This window comes from Carcharhinus amblyrhynchos, chromosome 10 (genome assembly GCF_965287045.1).
Source record: "Carcharhinus amblyrhynchos chromosome 10, sCarAmb.v2.hapA, whole genome shotgun sequence".
NCBI classification, from domain to species: domain Eukaryota; kingdom Metazoa; phylum Chordata; class Chondrichthyes; order Carcharhiniformes; family Carcharhinidae; genus Carcharhinus; species Carcharhinus amblyrhynchos.
Window position 1 is genome coordinate 70,815,211 of NC_137333.1, and position 19,742 is coordinate 70,834,952.

A 19,742-nucleotide genomic window follows, 5' to 3' on the forward strand; every position below is an offset into this window, starting at 1 on the left:
CTGCTGTTGCTTCACCCATGGAATCATTCCCCTCTTAAATCTCACTGGTGTTCCCAGGAATAAAGAACTTTAAAAGCAGGAGTAGGTCATTCAGCTATTTGATCCTCGTCTAGTAAGGTCATTGGAATATGCTGCAATTGCAGTGAGATATAGAAATCCACTGTTCTCTGTTGACGTTTGTGCATTCCCACCAATGCCTGCACCATACAGGCAAAGTCCTGTACCAATGTGTGGACATCTGCACCACGATCTCCACTCTGGATGCCACCCATGCACTGCAGTGATAGCACCATCTCCTCAGACAGAAGGCAATGGGACTTCTCCAGTTGACCTGGCATTCTGAGGAGGGCTGCAGTCATGCCTTCCTGATGTTTCTGACTGTGCCTTTGCAGCTGTAGCAGATGTGCGACAAATGGGCCCAGGGCACATCATCAATAATGGGCTCGGCAGAATCCTGAGCTCAGCATCTGTCCAACTGCTGGTTCCCAGGGATGCCCCTGCTTTCACCTGCTGTTGATCTTCAACTGTGAGGTACTCTCCAGTGAGTGATCCAGAAACCTGTCTACCCCATGAGGTGTGAACATCTGTACTCATGCTGGGTGCAGGTGATAGCTGTGATGCCTCATCAGCACTGGGGTTTGAGAAATCAGTCTCAGCTGCTGGAGAACAGTGGGTCCATTAATACTTTACAGGGGATACAGAGGGAACATTAATTACACATTTGAGACTTGAGGATTCTTGTGTTTCTGTGCTGCTGTTTTGTTCTTTGCTCCCACTTCACCGGTAGCGCAGGCACGCTCATCCTCTGCCCTGGCCAGCTTGAAGACATGCTCTGCAAACTGTGAAGGTTCTGGGCTCAGGCATGAATCCAGCTGGCTACATCAACTGACACCTACTATGGTTGAGTTTGTCCTGCAATGAGAGGTGGGAGTGTTGACATTTATGATGTTATGTGGCAGACGAGGGGCTTGGGTGGGAGCTGCATAGCTACTGGGAGAACATGGTGATTGTGGGAGGCAGGGAGGGGGGGTAGCTGGTGCCTGGTGTTTTCAAAGGCCAAGGTGGCTGAAAGGGTGGGGGTGTGAGGGGGTCCAGTGGAAGACTGAGTGGTTCACTTATCCTGGCAGAGCATAGAACACTACAGCACAAACAGGCCTTTTGGCCCTTGGCTGTGCCAAACCATTTTTCTGCCTCGTCTCACTGACCTGCACCTAGATCATATCCCTCCACATCCCTCTCATCATGTACCTGTCCAAGTTTTTCTTAAATGTTAAAAGTGAGTCCGCATTCACCACTTCATCTGGCAGCTCATTCCACGCTTCCAATGTGAAGAAGTCCCCCCCCCCCGCCGGCTAATATTCCCTTTAAACTTTTCACCCTTAACCCATGTTTAAAAAAACTCTAGTTTTTTTTCTCCCCTAGCCTCAGTGGAAAAAGCCTGCTTGTATTCACTCAATCTTTACCTGTCATAATTTTATACACCTCAATCAAATCTCCCCTCACTCTTATACACTTCAGGGAATAAAGTCCTAACCTATTCAACCTTTCTCTGTAACTCAGTTTCTCACATCCTGGCAACATCTTTGTAAACCTTCTCTGCACTCTTTCAATCTTATTAATATTCTTCCTGTAATTAGGTGACCAAAACTGCACACAATACTCTAAATTCGGCCTCACCAATGTCTTATACAATGTCATAACATTCCAACTCTTATATTCAATACTTTGGCCTTTATAGATCAATGTACCAAAAGCACTCTGTACAACCCTAAATACTGGTGATGTCACTTTTAGGGGATTATATATCTGTATTCCTCTGTTCTACTACACTTTTCAGTGTCCTACCATTTACCTTGTATGTTCTACCTTGGTTTGTCCTTCCAAAGTGCAATACCTCACACTTGTCTGCATTAAACTCCATCTGCCATTTTTCAGCCCATTTTTCTAGCTGGTCCAAGTCCCTCTACGAGCTTTGAAAACCTTCCTCACTGTCCACTATACCTCCAATCTTTGTATCATCAGCAAATTTACTGATCCAATTTACCACATTATCATCCAGATCATTGATATTGATGACAAACACCAATGGACCCAGCACTGATTGCTGTGGCACACCTCTAGTCACAAACCTCCACTCAGAGAAGCAATCCTCCACTACCACTCACTGGCTTCTTCCGTTGAGCCAATGTCTAATCCAACTTACTATCTGTCCATGTGAACTTTCCTAACTACTCTCCCATGCAGGACCTTGTCAAAGGCCCTACTGAAGTTCATGTAGACAACATCCACTGCCTTCCCTTTATCCACTTTCCTGGTAACCTTGAAAAACTCTAATAGATTGGTTAAACATGACCTACCACACACAAAGCCATGTTGACTCTCCCTAATAAGTCCGTGTCCATCCAAGTATTTGTAGATCCTATCTCTTAGTATTCCTTCCAATAATTTACCCATGGCAACCCAGCCCAGATGGGGGTGGTGACCCTGCTTGGAAGGCCATGTCCTGGAGTGGGAGGGTGTGTGTTCTGCTGCTGTTCCATGCCATCTAACATCTTGGTGAGGGTCCCTTCTGAAAAACACAGTCCTGCCACCTTGCCTACCATCTCCTGCAGTCATGGAATAAGTAAGTGCTAGGGAGCCATGTACAGGGCGCTCCCCTGTGCTTGCAGCAGTTAGTCATTGCAGGGCAGGTGACTCAATTGGCATAAAAATGGTAGCTTATCGGGGTCAGATTTGGTCTGAAAACACGCTGGCAGTATTGGTGGGAGATACTCAATTTTGTGTCGGAAACAATACACTGCCATTTTTTTGGTAAGATTCTGCCCAATGTCTTAATGAGGAAGTGGAGACTTTTATAAATTCAGATGCTTGAAAAACAGGCAGAAGTTCATCAAGTTGTATTAATAGTGGGTTATAGAAAGGACATTTTATGGGTAATGCTTGAGCTTCCAGTAGAAGGTCATTTAAGACTAAGGAAAACTTGAGCAAAAATACAAAAACACTTTTATTAAGGATGTGGTTGAATTTTGCTGTACGTGTTGCACATCAGATAATAGGATAACCTCAAATGGAAATAAAACCGGACCTTTGGGGACATGGAGTTGGGGGTAGGGTGTTAGCATGGATAGAGGATTGGTTGTCAAATAGGAGGCAGAGAGTGGGGGGTCAATGGGTGCTATTCGGATTGGCGGATGGTGACTAGTGGAGTGCCCCAGGGGTCGGTGCTGGGGCCTCAGCTATTTACCATTTATATAGATGATCTGGAGGAGGGAACCGAGTGTATGGTGTCGAAATTTGCTGATGACACCAAGATTGGTGGAACAGCAAATTGTGCAGAGGGTGTGGAGAGTCTGCAGCAGGCTTTAGATAGGCTGGGCGAATGGGCCAGTAACTGGCAAATGGAATTTAATGTTGGCAAGTGCGAGGTGGTCCACTTTGGTAGGAATAATGGTAGGAAGGACTATTACTTACGGAGCGAAAAACTGCAGCAGGCGACGGTGCAGAGGGACCTCGGGGTCCGTGTGCATGAGTCGCAAAAACCCAGCTTGCAAGTGCAGCAGGTAATCAGGAAGGCTAATGGGATGCTGGCCTTCATAGCGAGGGGGATTGAATATAAAAGTAGGGAGGTCTTGCTGCGGCTGTATAGGGCATTGGTGAGGCCGCAGCTGGCGTACTGTGTGCAGTTTTGGGCGCTGTACTTACGCAAGGATATTTTGGCCTTGGAGGGAGTGCAGAGGAGGTTTACTAGGCTGATACTAGAGTTGAGGGGGTTGAGCTATGAGAGGTTGAGTAAACTAGGCTTGTACGCGTTAGAGTTTAGAAGAATGAGGGGAGATCTCATTGAGATGTATAAGATGATGAATGGGATGGATAGGATAGTGGTGGAGAGACTCTTCCCACTCAGAAAGGATAGTAGGACTAGGGGGCACAGCCTCAAGATAAAGGGGGGGGTGCGGTTTAGAACAGAGTTGAGGAGGAACTTCTTCACTCAAAGGGTGGTGACTCTCTGGAATTCTCTGCCCATTGAAATGGTGGAGGCTACCTCGCTAAATATTTTTAAGACTCGGGTTGATGGGTTTTTGATAAGAGAGGGGATTAAGGGTTATGGGGAGAGGGCGGGAATGTGGAACTGAGCCACGACAGATCAGCCATGACCTTATTGAATGGCGGGGCAGGCTCGAAGGGCTAGATGGCCTACTCCTGCTCCTATTTCTTATGTTCTTAATACCCATTCCAGCATTTGAGGAAGCAACTGCTCGGGTGCTAATTGATTGTGTGGGATCCCTGCTGAAGATGAAAAGTAGGAATCTGTAATTGTTGGCCATAATTGATGTGGCTACTAGATGTCTGGAGATCTTTCCATTAACTAATATTATAGATAAGAGGATTGTAGAGGAGTTATTTGAATTTTTTTTAGCAGAAACAGACTGCCCTCAAAAATCCAATCAGATCAATTTTACATCAATTATGCTAGGACGTTATGGATAGCTTAGGATCAACTGTGTATCGTTCAAAATCGCAAGGAGTATTAGAATTGGCGGCATCAAACTTTAAAGACCATATTGAGGACCGATAGTCAGGGATATCCAGAGGATTGGGAATAAAGGAATTCCATTTGCATTCTTTGTAATTAGGGATGTACCTAATAACTAATTTCAGTCCATTCAAATTGAGTTTTGATCAGGAGGTAAAAGGCTTACTTAAATTGATTGAGGCGAGATTGCTGAATTAGTATTCTGAGGGCCTGCTTTTACCATTTTCATTTTACGTGTCAACTGTAGGCGTAGCACAGATCCGACTTAGAAATCTGCTTTCAGGCACCTCCATACACTTTTTGCCAGCTCTGATTTGCACAGTGGGCGGAGCTTAGCACTGCCAGAATGATCAGAGCTTTGAACTGCGCATGTGGAGTTAGAAAAAAATTGGAAAAAGCGCGCCTGTGTCAGATCGCTCCTGGGCCGCAGAAAGCAGAGAAAACGGCCCAGGAGTGAAAAACGGGAGCAAGGGCATATCTCAGGGGGAGGGGCAAGGAGCATAAGATGTATCTTGGTGGGGGTGGGGGGGGGGATGGATCTCAGCAGGGTGGGGGAAGATGGATCTCAGGTGGGGGGCAGGGGGATCCACTGCCACTCTGCAGGCGATCAGTGAGGGTGGAGGAGGCAGAGATGGCAATTGGTCTGTGTAGTTGGGGGGGGGTAGTGATATGTGTGTCCCCTTATCTACGCCCCACACACATCATTGCCCTGCTTATCCACCCCCACCACAACCCAGACCGATCCCCCACTGACCCCCACCAGAGATCCATCTGACCCCCCCCTCCCCCAAAATCACGCTCCAACCAGAGAATGATCTGACCCGCCTCACCCTCACCCCCACCCCCACCCCCACCACTGACCTGAATCAATGAGTCATTGGAAACACTGAACGCGCTCTTCAGAGGCTGGAGCACCCAACTCATATATTTTCATGTTAATATGCCAAAATGGCACTTTAATAGAAAAGGAAAATAGAATGGGGATATAAATCCTCATCTATATTCCCTTTGTCCAATTCCAGCCCTCCCCTCCCACCCTCATAGTATAAATCTCTCCTGCTTTTCTTTGCTCTTAGTGCTGATGAAGGGTCACCCAGACTTGAAATATTGGCTCTATTCCCTCCTCAGATGCTACCAGACCTGCTGAGATTTTCCAGCAATTTCTGGTTTTGTTTCAGATTCCAGCACCTACAGTATTTTGCTTCTATGGTTTAAAGTTATGCCGCTCAGAATGAAAAATGACCCAGCAACATTCCAAAGCCTAATAAAGTAATTTCTGCACTATTGTGCCGTATCCAAAGACAATCTAAGAGTGAACATCACATTCTTAATCATACACTTGGACACAAAGTGAAAAAAAATTATTGGGGAATTCCCAACACAATCAATGAGAAATGCTGAGATTCCTGGGCATGGATGATTTCTACAGGAAATTTGTGCCAAATTTTAGCAGATGGTTGTTCCAGACTGAGCTGCTGAAAAAGCACAAACTTTTGGTGGAGGCCTGAATGACAATTTGAGATGTGTTAACCACTGGACCAGTTTTGACAACACTGAATTATACAAAGCAATTCAAGATGGCCATTGATAGTGATGTGGGCATTGGTATTATATTGTTGCAAGACAATGACAAAAGGATAGAAAGGCCTTAGTTTTTCCAAAACAAAACTAAATATTCAACAAAAGGCATTCAACCATTGAGAAGCAAACATTGAATTTGGTATTAGCACTGCAATATTTTAACATTTACATTGCCAGCAATGAATCCATTATCATACTATAATCCATTGATATTGCTGAAGAAGTTTAAAGACAAAATACAAGCTAGTTTAGACAGAGCTTATTGTTACAACCATTTAAGGATTGTACATATAGCAGGAAGAGAGAAAATGATTGCAAATACTTTATCATGACTGATATATAAAAGGATAGAATGTCCAACGTTGGAAAAGACTGAACTAGACCATGCTACAGTTAAAATGTGCATGCTTAATTGTAATATATTATGGTAGATGCTCCTTTTTACCTTTTAGAATCCCCAGTAGATGCAGAAGATACTTCGCAGAAATAAAAGAGACAGCAGGAAGAATGTGAGAGCTGGGAGTGGGGGAAGAGTCTGTGGGATGTGCTCCAAAGAAAATCAAAGTATCACATAACAGCAAAGGTGGCAAACGATTGATTGGACAGGGATCATTTTGTTTCAACATTATTTTGATTTACCTAAATTATGAATTAATTAACACAATAAATATGGCAGGGCATTTCATGCACACGGAAACAAATAAGCTACAGCCATGGATGCTGGAGACCAAGAAATTCCAGTGAGTTTATGACATTACAGCTCAAAGGTGAGAAATCTGACTTTTTCCATAAAGCTCTGGCTGGTACAGTGGTATCTCAGCACCAGAGACCCAGGTTCGACTTTGGTGACGAGAGATCTTGCATAATTCCTGTGTCTGCATGGTTGTCATCCAGGTACTCCAGTTTCCTCCCATAGTCCAAAGATGGATTGGCCATGCCAAAGTGATTCATGGGTAAAATGATTTGAAGATTTGGCACAGATTCAATGGACCATTTGGTTTCTTTCTGCACTGAAATGATCCATCACTTGAATGCTAGAATGTTTAAAAGTCATCTATAAATGTTATTGTTAGGTATACACTATAAATCAAGACTGCTAACTTGTGGTAAAATCGTTCAAAAAGTGCATTACAAAAATGATAGTGTGGATTGTAAGATACGAGTTAGACCACAATCAGCAATACATTATAAACAGTGGCATAGTTCTTGAAGTGCTGATTTAAAATACTGCATTGCCTTCCAAACAGACCCAGGATAAAGCACTTGAATTTCTATGTCCTGGAATGTAACCAAATCTTGCTCATTAAAAAGGTGAAAGACAAACACAGGACAAAGCCAATATTTCCACCCCCCGCCCCCCCCTCCACAGAAAAAAGACAGAATATGAATTCTAAAATGTCAGTAAATTCCCCCAGGATACAGAAGAGTTGAGACCTATAATGAGAAGCTGTAAATGGGTTTTTCCAAATAAAAACAAATGCTGGAAATACTCAGCAAATCTAGCAGTATATATGCAGAGAAAGAGTTAACAATTCAGGTCTATGCTTTTCCAGCTAAGGATGTGAATTATATAAATTGAATCCAAGCTCCAGAATAAGGGGATGAAGAGGCAACAACTTGCATTTATATAGCACTTAAATGTAGTGAAACATCCCAAGGTATTTCACAGGAGTATCAACAAAAGTTGACATATAACTTTTGCTTTTAAAAACTAAAGAAATAAAAGCAAAAAAAAATATATATATATAAAAATGAATAGAAAAATAATTTAAATATCAAAAGGGTTAATTGCTGGTATTCTGAAGGGTTCAAGATGACAAATAGATGAATAGTTTGCACGTAACCCTATGTACCAATGTTCCCTTTCCAACAAAGGCTATTTTGTTACTAATAAGAGCATTTTGCATAATATGCCTGAGACTCTGACATCAAGACATTTGGTGCAGAACTACTTTAGGATGAGCAATTGCTGTTAACCAACAAACATTTCTGCTCATGGCACTGAAGAGATGAAATTCTGCTCTTGGATTATTTTTATTCTTCAAGTATCCATATGCTAAACTGGTGCGCATCAAGTCTACTCCAAATTCAGTTTGGTGCTATTATTTTGAAGCCAAAACGAAAAGTTGACCATATTGCCCAACGAGCCTGCTCTGCTGTTCAAGGAAACCATTTTCTCACCCACTCCCCATATCACTCGATTCTGAATGGCCAAAAATTTGTGGGATGGTAGAAGAGCCAGGGCAGGCGACGGCCAAGTAGTATCATCACCTATTAATTCAGAAACTCAGCTGAATGTTCTGAGGACCTGGGTTTGAATGCCACCACGACAGATGGTGGAAATTGAATCCAATAAAAAAAATCTGGAATTAACCAACAATGGTTTCATGGTTATTGGAAAAACCCATCTGGTTCACTAATATCCTTTAGGGAAAGAAATCTGCCACCCTTACCTGGTCTGGTCCACGTCAACGTGGTTGACTGTCATGTGTTCTCAGGCAACTAGGGATGGACAATAAATGCTGGCTGACTGATGTCCATGTCCCACAAAATGAATAAAAAACCCAGCCAAAACCAAGAATTTCAAAGATTATTTTAAAAAAATTATTCACATCATAGAGATAAATTTCAGCAATGTGATCATTCTGGGTGATCAGGTATCCCAGATTTTGCAGGATGGCCTGTATCAGAGGCCGCTGTCCCATGTTGTTTACTGTCACAATGCTGTTTTCCTGGATTTTCTGTTTGGTCTGGACTGTATACATCTGTGCTCTCAGCACCACTGATGATCCACAAAGCGATGCAATGAAATACTAGTGACACAATAGTTATTAATTTGTGACAGATCCACTTTAGAGAAAATGCAGAGGCAGTGAGTTTGAGCTTAGCAAATTTTCTAGAAGGTGATTCAATTCATTACCTCCTGCTGCAATATCAATCTTACCTACCGACTGTGGTGGTGATGTCTTGCATGATGTTAGAAGTGCTATGTTTCAACATACAAAAAATTCAGAAAATTGAAATCAGGAAATTATCGCACAAATCCCTATTTTGGCCAGGAATAACTGGTGTAACCATAGGAGCTCTGATTTTGAGGCCTAGTAGTGTCAACCCATCATGTCACAACATTGAGAACAAGTGAATGAGAACACAAGATAAAGAATAGCTCAGCTTTAAAAACTTCGGATGCATGTACAGTAGAGATCCAGAGAGAAGCAAGAAGTATTTTTGTGTCTCTCTCTGCAGCTGTCAGAAGACAGGTGTCTCTCTCAAGGCATCTAAAGGCCCTAAGACTGTTAACAAGTACCAGCACATAGAACTGGGGATTGCTAACTAATTTGGAAGGAGTTTAAGCCTACAAGAGGAATATTTCTTGAAATGGAATAGAGATAGATTAACAATGTTGTTCAATTGGTAAATGTTTAGCTAATTCATTATACTTACTGTATTGTTAAATAAAGTGTGTTTTGACAAAAGTAAATATTTTGATAAATATAACAGTGTAGCTTACACTCCAAATTTTCTTCAATTGTTAGAGAGAGATTGAATAGGTTAGGACTTTTATTTCCTGGAGTGTGAAGAATGAGGGGAGATTTGACAGAGGTGTATAAGATTTTGATAGGTATAGATAGAGTGAAGGCAAGCAGGCTTTTTCCACTGAGGCCAGGGGAGAAAAAAACTAGAGGGCATGGGTTAAGGGTGAAAGGAGAGAAGTTTAAGGGAATATTAGGAGGGGGCTTCTTCATGCAGGGAGTGGTGAGAGTGTGAAACGAGCTGCTGGATAAAGTGGTAAATGCGGGGTCACTTAACATTTAAGAAAAACTTGGACAGGTTCACGGATGAGGGGGCTGAGGAGGGATATGGTCCAAGTGCAGGTCAGTGGACTAGGCAAAAAAATGGTTCGGCACAGACAAGGGCCAAAAGGCCTGTTTGAGCTGTAATTTTCTATGGTTCTATTTATGTACAAATATTAAAATCAGGCATTTGGTACTAGTTTTCCACTGTTTATTCTTGTTAAACATGCCAGATATCCACATAAAAAGTGTTCACTATAATTCATTGGCCTGGATCACAGACTTTTGCATGACCTTTAAAACAAAAATTGTGCTAGGATCACGAAACAAAATCTACAGGTAAAGTTTAAGTTTTCTTAAAGTTATACAAGTTGAAATGGGTTAAAATGAAACTATACCTTCTGATAAAACTGATATATAACGAATGCAAAGAAAAAACTGTGAAATAAAAATTCAGGCTAGAAGAAAAAAATCAAAACATATGGAAACGAAGACTGATTTGGGTTTTCCTCCCAATGTTCTGCTGTTGCCATTCTTCTTCTGAAGCTGATTACTCAATCGAAGTTAACCTATATCTGTGCATTGATTAAAACACTGCAATATTGAAGATTTCACAAATCATGTTCATACTGACCAAAATTCTATAATTTTGTTTAAACCCAAGAGATTTACAATGTTTTGGGGACGAGACAAATGCGCAATCACATGTTAAATGTTTGTTACACAGCTTTCAGTATTCTACCTCCCCATAATATACTCATGGCTTCAAACACAATATTTTTCTGCCATACAGATAGCAAATAAAGTTCAATTTGTTTTATGACTCATTCCCAATTACAACCTGGATCTGTACTTTTAAAGTATGCTTCAATAACAGTTTTCCCACAGTAGTTTACTTGGCCTACTTTACCCTAGTACAGATCCAGAGTTCTGTAAATGTAGCTCAATCGCACATAATTGGAATAATGGCCCAAAAATTTTGCTCTGCTCAGTTGAATTAGTATACTCCTTTGTTATCCAGTCTTTTTAATTTCTTTCACCAAGACTTGACAAAAGATGGAAAAATGTCACTTTCTGAAAAATCTAAAAGAAAACACAAGTGATATCAATCCAAATGCTTTTGAATGCCAGAAGTATAATCATAACCTTAGTATAACTAGGCTACTGATTCTGCACTATTAATTCTACAATGAGCACACCATCCCAATTAGTTTACATTTCACACTACAGCAGTTGTACAAAAATACTGACATTAACCATGAAAAGCCACAATAAAATGGTACTTCAGTTCATAAGCCAGAAATGAGAAAAGGTTCCATCAGAGAATCCCTATAGTACAGAAGGAGGAGTCCATTCGGCCCATCAAGTCTGCAAGACTCATTCGCCAATAGAGCATCCCATATAGGCCCTATCCACGTAACCGCGCCAATTCTCCTGATCTGCACATCTTTGGACTGTGGGAGGAAACCCTTGGAGATATAGGGAGAATGTGCAAACTCCACACTAGACAGTCACCCAAGGCCAAAATTGAATGTGGGTCCCTGGCACTACAAAGTAGTAGTGCCAACCAGTGCCACTATTTATTGAAGGTTCTCCATCCAAAATTCTTTCACCGTGGCATCTGTTTATGGAATAAAACTCAACTATTTTTGCTCCATTACCTTCCTTGCAGGATTATTCCAATCATTTAGCATGCAGATAAAGAATTTAATTTTATTCCTGATATTGGCCATCTGTTAAGGATCCCTACTGAAATGGACACTAGGAGTGCTCAAGATTATGTTTGCTCTTTCACATGTTGGGTTGTCATTACAGTATGGATGAGGGCAACCAAGAGGATGCAAGCACATTTATCAGAACAAAACACTGCCAAAAGTGGAATCCTGCAGGCTGCATTGCTCAATTGATCCATCACTGAAGCAGCGATATTTCTGATGAAAAAGTTAGGATCTGTAGCCTTGATTTACATTCGCTGCAACAACTGCCAGGAGTTTTAATTTAATCAATACAAAATAGCAAGAGATTTAAAATGCCAGTGTCAGAAGCACTAAAGGAAAGATCACATCTTACCCATTTTCTTTCTCTGACTTGTTCCCAAGTGGAGTCATTTGATTAACAGAAGCCAAATTCTTTCTGTTAAATTTGTGTCTTGTATCATGAGTCCTTAAATCTGCATCATAGACTTGCAGCATCTGGTACACAGATTAAAATCAGCATACTATGGCAATAAATTGGTGCAAGTTACAAAAATAAATAAATTTTAATTTGAATGTAAACAGAGCAGAAAAATTCTTATGGAATGGCCATACAAGATATAGAAAGAATTTTAAAGCAAAAAAAAACCAAAATGGCTAGATGCATCCATGCTAGGTGCCTGAAACGGGTAAACTTGAATTTGTATGGCATCTTTAACTGAGTAAAACATTCGGAAGTCAGAAAATAAGGACACTTGGCCTCAAATCCATGTTTCTCTGTGGAACAATCCAAAATCAATCCCATGACCCCATTCTATCTCCATAGCCTTGCAAGTTTACTTCTGTCAACTGCTAATCCAATTTCCTTTTGAAGCTGTTTATTGCCATGTAGGCAGCAAATTTCAGCTAATTGCACTCTGCATAAGACTGTTCCTCCCAACTCCCTTGCATTTTTCCCCTGAAACCTTCAATCTAACCCAACCCTTGTACCACTAGCTAATGGAAATAGCTCTTTTGTCTACTTTATCCAAACCTGTCATCATCTTGCACACCCCTATCAAAGTTCCCCTTAAATCTGCTTTGTTCCAAGAGGATAACCTCAGCTTCTCCTACCCAATCTTGGAGCTAAAAAACCCTTGCCCCCTAAACCATTCTGGTAAATCTCCTCAGCATCCTCTCAAGGCCCCTCACATCCTTCCTAAAGCGTGGTGACAAGAACTGGATACAATACTCTGGCTGTGGCCTCACCAGGGATTTATACAGGTTCAGCATAATTTCCCTGCTATTGTATTCAACATGTCTATTTGTGAAGTCTAAGATTCCATATGCTTTACTAATCACTCAATATGCTAGGGGCAGAGGAAGAAGGCATATGTAAAGACATTTTAGATGGGTGCAGAAAGAATAGGGTTGTTGTAGTGGGTGATTTTAATCTTCCTGGAGTGGATTGGAAGGTGCCTAGAGCTGGGGGTACGGATGGGGAGTAATTTATAAAACGTGTGATGGAAGGGTCCTTGGAGCAGTACATAACTAGCCCGACTAGGGAGGGGGCTATACTGGATTTAGTTTTGGGTAATGAGCCGGGTCAGGTGTTTGACGTTGCAGTAGGCGAACATGTGGCTAACAGTGACCACAAGTCTGACTACTTTAGGATAAAAATGGAAAAAGATGAGTGCTGTCCAAAGGGGAGGGTGCTGAACTGAGGGAAGGCAAGCTGTAGCCAGATTAGGCAGGAGTTGATGGATACCGACTGGGAAAGGTTGTTAGCGGGTAAGTCCACGGTCAGCAAGTAGGAGGCTTTTAAGGGAAAACTGAAAGGGTTGCAGGAAAGACATGTGCCGGTAAAGAGGAAGGATGGGAAAGGCAGGATTAGAGAGCCGTGGTTTACAGGGGATATTGAGGACTTGATCAGGAAGAGAGAGGCATATGTTAGGTCTAAGCAACTGGGAATGGAGAGAGCACTGGAGGAATATAGGGAGAGTAGGAGGGAGCTCAAAAGGGGAGTTAGAAGGGCAAAAAGGGGGCATGAAATGGCTTTAGCAGATAGGATTAAGGAAAATCCAAAGGCATTTTACTCTTATATTAGGAACAAAAGGGTGGTTAGAGGGAAAGTCGGTCCTCTTAGGGACAAAGGAGGGGAACTGTGCTTAGAGTCTGAGGGAATGGGGGAGATCCTGAATGAATACTTTGCGTCGGTATTCACGAAGGAGAGGGGCTTGGTGTCTTGTAGTGTTTTGGAGGGAGCTGTAGACCAGTTGAAGGAAATATCCATTACGAGGGAGGAAGTGTTAGGGTTTTTAGGCAGCATAAAAACTGATAAAGCTCTGGGGCCTGATGGCATTTATCCCAGGCTGCTTAGGGAGGTGAGAGATGAAATTGCTGGGCCTCTGACACAAATCTGTGTCTCTTCTTTGGACACAAGTGAGGTCCCAGAGGACTGGAGGATACCTAATGTGGTACCGCTGTTTAAAAAGGGCAATAGGGATAACCCTGGTAATTATAGGCCGGAGTTTGATGTCAGTGGTAGGAAAGTTGTTGGAAAAAATTCTTAGGGATAGGACGTAAACGCATTTGGAGCGTTGCGATCTGATTAGGGATATGCAGCATGGCTTTGTTAAGGGAAGGTCTTGCCTTACGAATCTGGTAGAATTTTTTGAGGTGGTGACAAAAACAGTTGACGAAGGATGAGCCGTTGATGTCACCTATATGGATTTCAGTAAGGCGTTTGACAAAGTCCCTCATGATTTTTTTTCTACCAAAAAGTCCTTTTTTGGTAGAAAAGGTTAAGGCTCATGGGATATAGGGACAGGTATCTAGATGAATTGAAAACTGGATAGGCAACAAAGAGACAGAGTAGTAGTGGAAGGGTCCTTTTCTAGCTGGAGGTCTGTGACCAGTGGTGTGCCACAGAGCTCAGTACTGGGACCTCGTCTATTCGTAATATATATAAATGACTTGGAAGAGGGTGTATGTGGTGTGATCATCAAGTTTGCAGATGACACAAAGATGGCAGAATTGGCAGACAGTGAGGAGCAGTGTCAGGTGACACAGCAGGATATAGATAGGTTGGTATATTGGGCAGATAAATGGCAGATGGAATATAATCCTGATAAATGTGAGGTGATGCATTTTGGAAGGAATAATGTAGAGGGGAGTTACATGATAAAGGGTAGACCTATTAAGAGTATAGAAACGTAGAGGGACCGAGGAGTGCATGTGCACAAGTCTCTGAAGGTGGCAACACAGTTGGAGAAGGTTGCGAAGAAAGCTTATGGTATGCTAGCTTTTATAGGAAAGGCTATAGGGTACAAGAGCTGGGGTCTAATGCTACAGTTGTACAGAACGTTGGTTAGACCGCATTTGGAGTACTGCGTCCAGTTCTGGTCACCTTACTACCGGAAGGACGTGGAGACCCTGGAGAGTGCGCAGAGGTGGTTTACCTGGATGCTGCCTGGTATGGAAGGACTGGGTTATGAGGAAAGATGGGGTAAACTGGGGCTCTTTTCCTTAGAAAGACAGAAATTAAGGGGGGAATCTGATAGAGGTGTATAAAATAATGAAGGATATAGATAGAGTCAACAGTGGCAGGCTTTTTCCTAGATTGGAGACAAATATCACCAGGGGCCACGAGCTTAGGGTGAGGGGGGGAAAGAGGTATAATTTGGATGTTAGAGGGAGGTTTTTCCACACAGAGGGTCGTGGGGGTATGGAATGCACTGCCAAGTAAGGTGGTGGAGGCAGGCACACTGGACTTGTTTAAGGTTTACTTAGACACATGAGCGAAACAGGGATGGAGGGTTATAGGAGACTGTTTTAAATAAGGATCAGAGCCTCGGGACATTCCAGGAAATCTAATGTTACATGTGTTGATTTTTTTTCTCTTTTACTCCGCAGGTGCGTCAGTCCACCTTGTTGTCTAACAAGGGGCATGCACATGGTGGGTCGTGAGTGGGCTGCTCTTGGATGTTTCGAGAGTGGCCTAGTACTTCGCGTCGTTTGTGTATGCTTAAAACTGGACCAGCAGATGGGCACCACCACAGCTCAGTGACTATCACTGCTAGCTGTGCAGATACATGGATTTGGGCCAGTGTCTGTGGGAGTTTACGCATTCTCCGTGGTTGTGTGGTTTCCTCCAGGTGCTCTGGTTTCCTCCCACACCCCAAAGATGTGCTCTTAGGCTGATTGGTGTAACAAATTGTCCCTAAATTATTCTCCCCTTAATCTGGTTTCCAATGGGGGTACCATAAGCACGATATGGGTCAAGGGTGGAGGAGGAAAAACAATGTTAAGATGGCGGCGCGGGCTCATTGGGCCAGAGGGCCTGTTTCCCGTGCTGTGTTGGTTCTTTGTAATATGTCCTATCACTTTCAAAAATCTATGCACGTGAACATCAAAGGTCCCTCTTTTCCTGTACTTTAGAACTGTGTCATTTAATCCGTATTTCCTCTTATTCCTCTACTAAAACACATTACCGTACACTTCTGTATTTTCCATTGACCAGTTCTCTGCCTGTTACAGTCATTTGGTGTTCATTCTCACTTTTGCCATACCTCCAAATTTGTATTACCAGCAAGTTGAAATTTTACTCTTATTATATCATCCAAGTCAAGCAAATGTGTGCATTTACCTCACTAATCTCCCTAACCTTTTGTCTAGTTTATCCAGGTGGCTGTTAGTCAAAGCAGCAATTTAAGCAGGACAGAAGCATGGAGAGATTTAGGGAATGGCCAATTAGAGCAATTAGAATCAGGCATGTGTATGTGGTCAGCCAGTATCAGAGGACCGCAGATAATTGAGGGTTGGAGGGCTAAAGGGGATTAGAGATAGGCAAGATCTTGGAGGAATTTCAGAACACTGGTGAGGAGTTTAAAATCAAAGCATTGTCAAACTAAAGCCAGGTGAATGTCAACACATTTGGGGGCAATGGGTGAAAGGGGCTTTGCATAAATTAGGGCATGAGCAGCAGAGCTTTGGGAGACCTCGTTTAGAGGGAGAAAGATAGTAGGCTGATCAGGAATGCAGTTGGAAAAGTCATGTCAATATATGACAAAGGGATGGCCTAGTTCCTTTGTTTTTCTCCATTACTGCAAGGGACAGTGCAGATGCCTCTGACCTCCTCTGGCATGGTGGCACAGTGGTTAGCACTGCTGTCTTACAGTGCCAGAGACACTTGTGTTGAGTTTGCACTTTCTCCCCGTGTCTGTGGGTTTCCCCTAGGTGCTCTGATTTTCTCCCACAGTCCAAAGATGTGCAGGTAGATTGGTATGCTAAATTGCCCATTAGTGGCCCAAGATGTGTAGGGTAGGGGAATTAGTGGAGTAAATGCAAAGGGTTAAGGGAATGAGGTACGTGGCGTATGGATGGGGTGGGGGGATGGTGGTGGTGGAGTAGCAGCTCTGGCAGAGTGTTCTGTTGGAGAGTTGTGCATATACTTGATGGGCCAAGGGGTCTCCTGCACTGTAGGGATTGAGTTCTATTTCTGTACCTTTTCTTTGCAGCCTTTTCATGTGTTGCACTTTCAAGTAGTTATGCACTTTTGTGCTAAAACCATTATTCTGCTCACTTCCAGTACGGTATCACATATCCCAACAACTCTGTGCAAAGAGGTTCACAAGGATAACAGGAATCAGAAATTGACACTAGTCTCACCCTTTTTTCTCAATGGTCATTTTGGGTGATAGTGGGGATCCTGTGGATGTGGTCTACCTGGACTTCCAGAAGGCATTTGATAAGGTGCCACTAAAGAGACTGATCCAGAAAGTTAGATCCTAAGGGGCTGGGGGTATAGTAGTGGCTTGGATTGAGGATTGGCTGACTGATAAAAGCAGAGGGTTGGGATAAATGGGTCCTTCTCCAGTTGGTGATCTGTCACGAGTGGGATATGGCAGGGTTCAGTTCTCAGACCACAATCTCTATCTCCATTTACAATCTCCATCAATGATCTACAAGCAGGGATAGGGTGTACACAGCAAAATTTGCTGACGACATGAAAGTAGGTGGGAAAGCAGGCTGTGATGGAGATAAAATGTTTAAAAAAGATATTGACAGGCTAATGGAATGAGTCATAATCTTGCAGATGGTGTTTAATACGGATAAATGTGAAGTTATCCATTTTGGCCAGAAAAATAAAAGGGCAACTTACTTTTTAAAATGAGAAACAGATTTAAAAGGCATCAGTGCAGGAATCTCAAAGTGGACATGCAGGTGCTGAATGTCATAAGGAAGGCAAATGGAATCTTGACATTTATTACAAATGATCTAGAGTATAAAGTAGAGAAATGTTGTTACAATTGTATAAGGCATTGGTGAGGCCACACTTGGGAGTATCGTGTTCAGTTCTGGTCACTTTCTTTGAGGATGGATGTGGTGGCCCTAGAGGTGGTTCAGAAGCGGTTCACTAGATTCCCTTCAAATCTGGAGTCACTGTCGTATGAGTAGTAGTTGAGTAACTTGGGCATGTACTCATGGCAGTACAGAAGAATGAGGGCTTTGCAGCACGCGTGCGCGGGGGGGGGGGGGGGGGGGGGGGGGGATTTACAAAATACTCAATGATATTGATAAAGCAAATGTTAACCAAAATGTCCCTGTCCCCCCCCCCTTCTAGAACAGTCTAGAACAAGAGGTCATAAATTGTAGAGTAAGAGGAGGAAGGTTCAAGGCACAGATAAGGAGAAGCTACTTCTCAGAGGGTTGTGAATCTATGGAACTCACTGTCCCAGAGTGCAGTGAATGCAGAATCAATGGATTCTAGAAAGATAGATAAATGTTTGCTCAAAAGCGTGATAAAGGGCTATGGGGCAAAGGCAGGGAAGTGGAATTAAGATCAGCCATGATTACAGAATGGCAGTGCAGGCTTGAAAAGCTGAATTGCCAACCCTCGCTATAATTCCTATATTCCTAAATTACTGACTCACCAAACCTATTGAGAACATAAGAGGAAAGAAACACTTAGAAATGGTTTTAACTAAAACTCCTCAATGTGCTATTGTCTCAGTAAATTACAAAATCCTTCAAGGATACCTGGAATAATATATACTAACTGTGCTTGATCAATTTGTACAGGTACACCCAAGCCTTTTGCCACACACATTTCAGAAACCTAGAATACCTTATTCTTTTTTGAAAACTCATTTGAAAAAAGTACATCTTAGAACCATAAAATCTTTACAATGCAGAAGACGATTTGGTCCATCACACCAAATTCTTTCCCTTTTGAAGTTTGTGTTTAATGCATTTACTCTTCCAACCAAAATATATCATACAATCTCCAGTCAGTTTTGCAGCACAGAAAGAGGCCTTTCAGCCTATCGTGCCTGTGCTATCAAGTATCTATTTATTGGATATTGGGAAGTGTTCGTGAGAGAAGGACACCTGTATAGGAGGGATGGAGGACACTTAAATGGGAAGGGCAGGAATATCTTAGCTGGGAGGTTAGCTGGAGTGTTTCGGCAAGGTTTAAACTAATGTGGAGGGGTTGGGGAGGATGAAACCAATAGCTCAGTGGGCACCGGGATTGGGAGCAAGTTGGGTGACAGGGTAAGATTAGACGAGAGGAAAATCATCCAGGAGAGGGAGGATCCGAGTGGGCCTGGAGTGCGTCCGTTTTAAACGCGAGGAGCGTAACGGGTAAAACAGATGAACTTAACACCTTAATGTTTGCAAGGAATTTAGATGTAGTTGCAGTGACAAAAAGGGCAGGACTGGCAGCTAAATATCCCTGGGTATAAGTGTTTCAGGTGTGACACAGGACGGTCAAAAAAAAGGAGGGAGAGTAGCGTTGTTAGTTCGGGATCACATTACAGCGGTGCAGAGGGAGGATAATTTAGAGGAGTCGGGAAATGAGTCACTGTGGGTAGAGTTCAGGAATAGGAAGGGAGCAATCACTTTGCTAGGGGTATACTATAGGCCACCAAATAGCCTGCGGGAGGTGGAAGAAAGGATATGTAAAGAAATTCTAGATAGGTGTAGAAAAAAAATAGGGTTGTTGTAGTGGGAGACTTTAATCTCCCTGGGGCAGATTGGAAGGTGCCTAGGGCTGGGGGTCCGGACGGGGAGGAATTTGTAAAATGTGTACTGGAAGGGTCTTTGGAGCAGTATGTAGCTAACCCGACTAGAGAGGGGGCTATAATGGATTTAGTT

The 19,742-nt window shown here is 42.7% G+C and overlaps 1 protein-coding gene across 1 annotated transcript in view; it reads right to left on the bottom strand.

Moving 5' to 3' along the window:
* Window positions 1–10,901: 10,901 nt before the first annotated feature.
* The window catches only part of ska3 (spindle and kinetochore associated complex subunit 3), a 40,398-nt gene continuing 31,557 nt past the window's right edge, over window positions 10,902–19,742 (bottom strand). The window contains exons 9-10 of the mRNA XM_080197916.1: window positions 11,980–12,101; window positions 10,902–10,992 (exon numbers count right to left, since the gene is read on the bottom strand). Of these exons, the coding sequence (XP_080054042.1) occupies window positions 10,977–10,992; window positions 11,980–12,101 (138 nt within the window). The 3' untranslated portion in view covers window positions 10,902–10,976. The remainder of the gene's footprint in view (window positions 10,993–11,979; window positions 12,102–19,742) is intronic.